General features: G+C 44.6%; 1 protein-coding gene across 2 annotated transcripts; it reads right to left on the bottom strand.

Moving 5' to 3' along the window:
• Positions 1-311: 311 nt before the first annotated feature.
• Dact1 (dishevelled binding antagonist of beta catenin 1) lies at positions 312-8,915 on the bottom strand. Of its 2 annotated transcripts, none has more exons than XM_076848358.2 (4): positions 8,571-8,915; positions 6,287-6,419; positions 5,410-5,565; positions 312-2,083 (listed from the first exon to the last, which is right to left on the bottom strand). In XM_076848358.2, the coding sequence occupies exons 1-4, from the start codon at positions 8,913-8,915 to the stop codon at positions 312-314; spliced, it is 2,406 nt and encodes an 801-aa protein (XP_076704473.2). The 2 variants fall into 2 exon arrangements, with proteins under 2 accessions (XP_076704473.2, XP_076704472.2); XM_076848357.2 differs by having other exon boundaries at positions 312-2,194.
• Positions 8,916-9,176: the final 261 nt, after the last annotated feature.

Consider the following 9,176-nt stretch of genomic DNA (forward strand, 5'->3'; position numbering starts at 1 on the left):
CTTGTCAGATGCTCATAAAATTTACAAGTCAGTTGATACCACAAAATTCATTCACTATCACCACCATTAAAACGTCAATATTTACTTACAACTAGCAATATATCCTTTACCTTCCATTAAAGGCACTAGGAGACCATACATGATGAAGATGAGACATAATTTACCTTGGTTTTCTCTTAATAAAAGAAAAACATTCTATGAAATTATCACACAAAAATTAAGACATCATCTTTTTCCCCCCTTTTTCCCCCTCTTTGTTCCCCCCACCCACCCCCCGCACCCCAGTAACAGGGGGGAAAGACACTTTCTACTCAAACTGTGGTCATCAGTTTCAAAGAGCCAGAACGAAAGCGGAGGATCTTCTTCTTGAGGTTGTGCGAAGCCTTAATTTTGACAAAGGTTTTTGTGGGGTTGTTATGAAGGTCAGGGGCCGTGACCGTTTGAATTGGGAGGGTCTGGACAAACTGGGACCAAATTAAGCCCCCGCTTTCTTCGGAGTCGCTGGTGGTGGTACTCTCGCCCACAAACTCGCCCTCGCTCACGCTGGACTCACTGTCCCCGAAGCAGTTGGTGGTGTAGTTGCTCTGCTCATCCTCGCTGGTGTCCACCACGGTGGAGTGGAAGAGGGACTCGCACTCGGCCGAGTACTCGGAGTCACTGGCTACGTAGGCATAGGGACTGGCGTAGGACACTGCCACCGGCACCGGGTACACACCCACGTGCTCCCTGCGAGCCCTCCGGGCCCTCCTCAGGGCCTCTTCGTAAGAAATCTCAGCCGAGGACTTCCACCGCCGGTAGTCGGTTCGCTTGTGCTTAGGTTTGGCCACCACCGGCTCCCGTCCGTGGCCGTGCGCCTTGTTTCCCGCCCTGTGGCCGCTGCCCAGGGGCCTGCCGGGAAGACCCACGTCGGAAGGCCCACTCCCACTCTTCCGTCCCTTGGTAGTGGCTTTCTTGAGTTTCTTATTTGTATCCAAGTCGTCGGAGAAACGACACTTCTTGCTCCCTGACCGGGTTTTCTCCCGGACGGTCGGCAGACTGTTCTCCAGACCCTGCAGGGCCTGGCCTCGGTGCTTCAGGGTGGAGCTTCTCGCGACGCCCATGTTCCTGTGGCCCCGGTGGAGCCTGCCACCCGGTGCCTGCCCCGGAATGAACTGAGCTTTGACCAGATGCCCTTCCTCCAGGCTTTGCGAAGAAGAGCCCTCGCTTTTGAAATCCAATGTAGGCCTCTCCTCCAAAGGAAAGGCAGGCGGCAGCAGTGGAGGAGGAACCGGCGCCGGGACAGCCTGCAGGCTGTTTTTCTGCGGCATTTTTTTCAGGGACTGCACAGCCTTGTTCTCCTGCAAGGGCACAGGACCTCTGCCGGGGCTCTCTTTTGGAGAGGCAGCTGAGTTCTGACAGCTTTCTTTCAGGGACTCACCTTTCCCAGCAGCTGGACACCACGCATGTTCTTGAGAAGCTGCCTTGGCATTTGGGGGCAGATGCTTGCTTTGGAGCTCGGAGACCGTGCTTGCCAAGCAACTCTCGGGTGGCGGCAACCTTTTACTTTCCTGTTGCTCTCCTTTTGATTCTTTTGACCATTGCTTCAGTGGGGAGAATACCCCATTGTCCGAAGAGGGTATTCCCCCAGTGGGCAAACACGCTTGTTTGGAATTCTTAAGGTTCACGGCGTTGCCCTGCGAGAGGCCGCCAATGGCCCTGACACACACGCTCCCATTTCTCAGAAGCCCTTTCGTGGGGTCAGCCTTCACACTGGTTCTGGGTTTGTTGGTCCTTACAGGATGTGTTTTTTTCTGAACCAGGCTCAGAATATAGCCATCCATTTTACTGGGTGAAGGATGGGAAGCAGACCACAGACTGCTTGGAGATGGTAAAGAACTCTCTGTTTTGGTGGCATCCAGTTCAGATCCAACGCAAATGTCATTTGCATGGTTCCCAAGCCTGTCCTCTTCCCTCAGAGGGTTGCCCGTCAGACAAAGGAGAAACATTGGGCTCTGCACAGCCACAGCATGAAGCGGACTGGGATAGCGATATACATCATTCCCGTTTTTAGACACCAGATCGCACTGGTACTTGGGATTCACATCTGCAATGACATCAAGGGAATTAAATTGTGGTGTGGAGGGGGAACAGCAAATTGCCCCTGAGGCCTGGTCTTCACAGTGGCCTTCTTTATATTCCAACCATCCTATGAGATCTGAAAAACATTTAAAGGTACACTCTGAAGAAATTAATTAGTAGCACCATCTTGTCTCTGACCAGTTTTTATTAAGACAAGTTCATGGGTAGAGAATGAATAACAAAGGAATAAAAAAAATACTCCACTAGTTACTCTACCAGTTTACATAAGGTTCATATAACTGAATGAATGAAAAACAAATTTAACAAAAATTTGGCAAGATATGATATGTTCTATGAAGGAAATACATTTAGTCATTAGAAATGTTTTCAAATTATTGAAAAGGGAAAACACTATAAATGTTAGTGAAAATCATGATATAAGAGTATGATTATTTGTGTTTATACAAAGAAAGTCTAAGATGAAGTCATACCAAGGTTGTAATAGTAGCACCTCAGTGTGATAGGGAAAAAGTTGATGTTCACTTTCATCTTTCTAAATTTTCAACAATAACTATTGCATTTTTAACTGGAAAAAAAAATCAATGAGTCTGTTCTGGCTTCCTTTTAAAATTCTTTGGATAAATTAGTTTCTATGGACTTTTTCCTCATTTTGTACTTTTTAAAACTTGATTCCTAATGATATCTGTTCAGATAAAACACCTAAAAGGTCAAATAAACTGATCAAATTTCAATAATAATAACAGCATATTTTCAATAGTGATATTAAAAAACAAAATATTGTTTAATAGGATAGGGAGTTCTTCATAAGACTTTTTAAAAGATTGAGTACTAGTAGTGGATAAATTTCCCACATCTTAACAATGTTGATACCAAAATATAATGAAATCAAAATTTTTCCTTAGTTAAATGATTTTAACTTTTTTCTTTTTCTTTTTTTTTTTTTTTTTTTTGAAGGTGGGGTTACTAGGCATTGAATTTAGGGGCACTCAACCACTAAGCTATATCCCCAGCCCTATTTTGTATTTTGTTTAGAGACAGGGTTCTCACTGAGTTGCTTAGCACCTCTCCATTGCTGAGGTTGGCTTTGAATTCAGGATCCTCCTGTCTCAGCCTCCCAAGCCACTGGGATTACAGGTGTGGGCCACAGCACCTGGTGATGATTTTGATTTCTTAGTGAATATTATAAACATCAAATCCTTTTAATGACCTTAAGTTATCAGAGAAAAATCAAAGTTGAGTCCATCATTGATTTATATTCCATTATATTTATTTATCCAGATATTAAAAACCTATGTACCTGTAATAAATTTCTTTTATAAAGAAAATATTTTAAAAAGGGAAATGATAATCTTCATCTACTCAACCCCCAATAAATAAATAGTTTGTTCTAAGAAAAGGAAAGCTCTATCCTTTCCCATGCCTCCTCCTCCTCTACCCTAAGTCCTATCTTTGCCTTACTTTTTTCTCTTTTTCAGTGCTGGAGATTGAACTCAGGGGCACTCAATCACTGAGCCACATCCCTAGCTCCCTATTTTGTATTATATTGGAGATAAAAGGGTCTCACTGAGTTGCTTATTGCCCTGCCAAGTTGCTGAGGCTGGCTTTGAACTCCTGATCCTCCTACTTCCGCCTCCCTCATGCTTCATCTTCCAGAGCTACTGGGATTACAAGCCCACAAGACCACGCCCAGCTTTTGCCTTACTAAAAGCCACATTTACCTACATTTCACCACTGATCCCTTGTCCTTATTTAAGAGTTGAACCAGAGAGCTCAAGGCCCAACCCAACTGTCTCAATGATGCAAGGAGGGCATTTGAGAGAGCCAGAGGTCTGTCTTCAAGGAAAACCTGTACAAAAGTACCTTTCAATGGGCTTATAAAGTTTACCTCTGAAACCAGATTTACAGAGTGAGGAAGAACAATTATCAATGAACTTGAGGCCCAGACACTCTAGATAACACAGTTCTGTGTTTCCCCAAATGATTGCTGTTGGAACACATATTATACAAATACAAACCAATTAGCAACCTCTGCTGCTCAGTGTTAGGTTTTCCTTGCCTGAACTCAAAAGTTCAGTCTCATACCCAAGTGAAAAATAGATAAACACAGAGTACAGTGACTTGTGCCAGCACCTGCAGCAGCTCTTATCTTCTCTGCTCTTTCATAGGATCAAAGGTGTAGTCGTGAATTTCAGCAACAACTCTGCCATTCAGCCCATGGGGAGTTTCTGACAACAGCTTATAAGCCAAAATTCCTCCTCTATTAGATGAGATGGTTGAATATAAAAATTTTGAATTCCGGGCTGGGGATGTGGCTCAAGCGGTAGCGCGCTCGCCTGGCATGCGTGCAGCCCGGGTTCAATCCTCAACACCACATACAAACAAAGATGTTGTATCCGCCGAAAACTAAAAAATAAATATTAAAATTCTCTCTCTCAAAAAAAAAAAAAAATTTGAATTCCCTTGGGATGGTAAACATGGACCTGGCAGTTAGACATGAGCTTGAATCCTGCCTCTGCCACTTACTATGTAAATAGCTTAAAGAACTTCAATTGGCCTCAAATACATAAAACAGAGCTAAAAATACCTACACACTCTGCAGAACTGTTGTGAGGATCAAAAGAGATATGCAGAGCATCTAGTGGTGCATGCCACATAGTAGAAATGCAAAAACTGCCAGTACTAACAATATGATTCTCTCAGGAGGTCATAGCAAGTATAGTCCCAAGTGGAGAATTATGGGCTGAGGGAGGGAAGGGTGCATATCATACAGAGTATTCTGGGAAACATGGAGGGCCAGAGCTTTCTGAGGTGCCAGTTCTTGACAAAGATGATGGACATATTTAACTTAATGTACACTTTAGTTTTAAGTGATTAAAGGAAGAAGAAAACTGTTCCAGAATGGTTTTCAAAAGAAATGCAATGGGGTTAGAGATATAGCACAATGATAGAACATGTGTTCAGCATGCCACAATACTCTAGATTCAATCCCCAGCACCAAAAAAAAAAAAAAAAAAAGAAAAAGAAAATACAGACAAATTAAACAGCAAAAACTCAGAAATTCAGTTCAAGACTTATAATATTGGTGCAGTATCTCCACTGTTAAATTGTCTTGCTACTATGAGAATACAAAGCCAAATGAGACCCAAAGAAGACTAAATTAATCCTAGACATTCATCTAGATAAAGCTATAAATTTAGACATATTATGGCACTCAGTGAAGTAAATTGATGAACTTTTGGTTTTCCATAAGCAAAAGAGGTCAGAGCTACATAACTCTAAGGTTCCTTAACCCTGACAGTTAAAATTTCTATCAATGCTAACAATTCTTACCTGCAGATTTGGGGCAACCATCTGAGATAGTCAAGGTTGCCTCCAAGGGACTGCAAAAGCAAGTGCTGGAATGACAACTGGATAAACACTCACTGAACACCGAGTTAGAGGAATTAGAAAGGGATCCTGAAGCCCCATCACTCAGCTCATAAAACCCTATAAATAAAAAAATCGTAGGAATTAAAATTATGTCAAGGATAATACACATTCATGCTTAAAAGGAAAAAAGGGAGGAGGGTTTTATTTTTTGGTGTTTTGGGCCATTTTATTTCACTGGATTTTAGAGTCTAATAGCTGATAATATGGTTTTATTTCAAACAATCATCATGAAAAGGCAAAGAGTGTATAACTATGGTTATGTTTCAAAGTTACTCTCACCATCAAATTGACCTTCCTCCTTGGCCTTGCCTTTAAAGATGTGTAAGAAAGGAACTTAGATCTGCCAAAGCTTCAACTTTATCATGAATCTTTCAGAAGGAATAGCCTTAAGAGAAAATAAAATCTAAGGAGCCAAATGGTTTAAAAGAAAAAAAAACTTTTGAAGTGATCTCAGGAAGTTGAAGTGTGACTAATTTTCTCACCCAATTCTGACTTTCTCAAGTTTCAAAGGACTGCTCTTCCAAAAATTTGAATAGAACCTTTTTTTTTTAAAAAAAAAAAAAACAACAAAAAACTCAGGGGACTGCAGTCAGATCAATCTCATTATTAAAAATTTTATCATCTGACTTTATTTCTTTCTCACGCAACTGAATAGTAAACTACTCTTAGTTCTCTCAGCAATGGAAACAAACCCCACTGCCATTTGCAAGTCTGGAACTACCAACCACAGGGGGCTACCTGTGAGTGCAGAATTCTGTCCTTGTGTACACACACTCACCTGAGCTAGGCCGGCTGTCTGTCTCCAGATGTTCTTCAGATGTCTTCTCTACATCCAGTTTCAAGTCACTTATCTGTTTGTCAAGTTCTTGCAACTGATTCAACAAGCCAGCATCTCTTCTCCTTAAACAATTCTGATTAGGAAGAAACGGGGAAAGGAAAAATGAATATACTTTAGTGACAAAGAACCAGAAAGTCTTAAGTTTTCAAGGTTCACTAACCCTTCCCAAAACCAAAATTTTATTGGATAACCTGAAGTAAAGAAAAATTTCAGTAACTGGAAAACATGTCCTATCTTTAATTCTACTTTCTCTTGTTTTATGATGATGCAGTTTCTTCATTTTTCTAAAGCACTTTTTTTTGTTGTTTGTTTTAACTAATATATACAATCTGTGACTTTTTATAGGGAGAGGCAAGAAAACTACAGAGAGACTTTAATCCATCTGGTATATAGCCAGTTTAAAATAAAGCTTCGTGGTAGACTTTTGAATTTGAAGTCAGAGTAACAAGTTTCCTACAATACATTATAATCTTACTTAGGTGAGGTTTTCTGGCCAAATGTCTTGGCCTGCAGAGTTTTGTTTTCTATTAGTTGCTTTGTGGGGTTTAATCAGTCTTAGGGCCTTTGAAAGTGAGAAACTAATACTAATAGCCAGTGCCAAGTATAATGTGAGCTGGCAGAATCCAAAACCCTCAAGGGAAGGTCCATCAAGATTTGAACTCAGCTCAGGTTTCCAAAGGTGACAGATTGGTTGTGCTAACTCACACTGCCACCTAGTGCTTCCTAGAGCTGGCTGGAAAGGCAAAAGAACTCAAAAGGCATCTGGTTCAAATCATGAATGCCAAGTCTACAAATGAAAATAGTACCATAAACACTGACTGGACTGGAATTCTCCTGACATACTGCCTTGCTCCCCTCAGACAGACAATAGGAATGCATCAATTGCAATCCTAACAGTCATGAAGCCCAAAATGTGCTATTGCACAAGGCACTGCATAAAATGTAAATGACCAGGCATAACCAGTGAGAATTGGTTCAAATCGTTATTACATATGATCCTGGTCTGTTCAAAGAAACAGTAAAACGCCCAAACCAGAGCTATCACACAAAACCACAGCATACATCCTTACAAAATAGATGCACATGAATACCTACTCCTCTTGACTGTTCTTTGATTTAAAAAGCTAGAGGACATAAATCAGATGTTTGTTTGCTAAAATTTGAGTTTCTTCAGGAAAAATGAACCAAATAAGTAAAGGCACTTAGATGCTCAAAAAATAAATTGTCTGAAAAGAGACAAAACAAGAAAACACATGACACTGACAGCCTCCACTTTATTTTAAGAGGGCCATTATCTAGCATGTGTCTACTTTCAGATAGTATCACATGGTCAGATAAGGATCTTTTTGCCGTTTTCCAAAACCACATTTTGAGGTCACCGAAACAAAGCTGCCGCCATTATTCTGAGGCGGGGTCAAAAGCTGTTCTCAATACACTAAGGTCCAAAGTTCCTTTTCTTTCCATTAATGAAGACTGCATAGAGTGCCTGGGACGCTGACAGAAATCCTGTAAGATAAATGCTCCTCGAGAGCAAGTTCTCTCTTCTCCCACCTCTACCACCAATCACAGCTAGCAGAACGCATAAAGAAGAGGAGGCACGTTCTCCAGCCAAATTGCCATCAATTTCAATCTAGTTTTAGCTGCCTTATACAAAGGACTTCTATTTGAAACTAAGCACCAGTCCAGGAGAAAGCTGGTATGCTGGGGAGATCCCTGGGAGGGGCAGGGCTCCCTACAGGGGCTTCAGTGTAATCGTAAAACTCGGTGTTAGTTAGCCGAGCCACAAGCCCCCTCCTCGCTTTTGTCCCCTCTCTGCGGGAGGAGATGAAACTAGGGAGACCTCCTAATGAAATGGCATTTTAAGTGCGGGGTTGCGAACCTCTGGGGAAAGGGCATGTACTCATTTAACTATGGAGACAAGGTAGGAACTAGCGACTCCAAGAATCTCGAATGCAGAGGAGGAGGGGAGAGCAGCCACCCCCTCCCCGCAATCCGCCCGAGGTCGCCAGCCCCTCACCTGACACAAAGCAGGCACACGCCAGAACGACGCGCCACAGGCACACAGCACTGGGGGTTAGGGAGGTATGAGGCGGGGATGGGGGTGGGGGCTCAAGACTGCAAGAATTTCCCCAGCCAGAGGCAACCCGTGCCCCCACCAGACCACCTGCCCGACCTCCAGTCCCGCGGCAGGGGCAGCCTAGCCTCACCTCCGGGCACGACTTACCAATTGCTTCCGCAGCAGCAAGATGTTCTCCTCCAAGAACTTCTCCTCCAGGCGGCTGCGCTGCGCCGCCTCGGCAGGCAGCTCCCCTGCTCGGGGCGCAGCGGTCCCCGCGCCCCCGACGCCGCGCAGGGCGCCCCGGACCAGCAGCTCCTGGCGCTGGCGCAGGTACTCCAGCTCGGCCAGCCCGGCCAGCGTGGCCTCCTGCCGTTCTCGGGTGCGCTGCCGCTCGGTGTCCGCCTCGCCCTTCTCCCGCCAGCGCCCCTCGGGCTCCGCCGCACGCTGCTCGCCCCGGGCGGGTGCCTGAGGCTCCAGCTCCCTCGCGGTGACGGCTGGACTCGGCTTCATGGCCCCCAACCCAGGAGCAAAGACCGGTCACCGCAGCCGGGCTGCCAGGGTGGAGGAGCGAGGCGCTAGGGCTGCAGCTGCGAGTTCATGCCTCCCCGCACTGGGGCACAGCTGCGGGGACCAAAGCCACAAGCGCTCGGGACCCGCTCGCGGCAGCCGGCTGCCGAGGACCCGGCCCGAGCGGCGCCGTCCGCTGTCGCCGCGAGTCCCTAGCCACGGCCCCGCAGCTGATAACGCCCAGCCCGGCGCTACGTCACGCGC

This window comes from Callospermophilus lateralis, chromosome 3 (genome assembly GCF_048772815.1).
Source record: "Callospermophilus lateralis isolate mCalLat2 chromosome 3, mCalLat2.hap1, whole genome shotgun sequence".
Lineage (NCBI taxonomy): Eukaryota > Metazoa > Chordata > Mammalia > Rodentia > Sciuridae > Callospermophilus > Callospermophilus lateralis.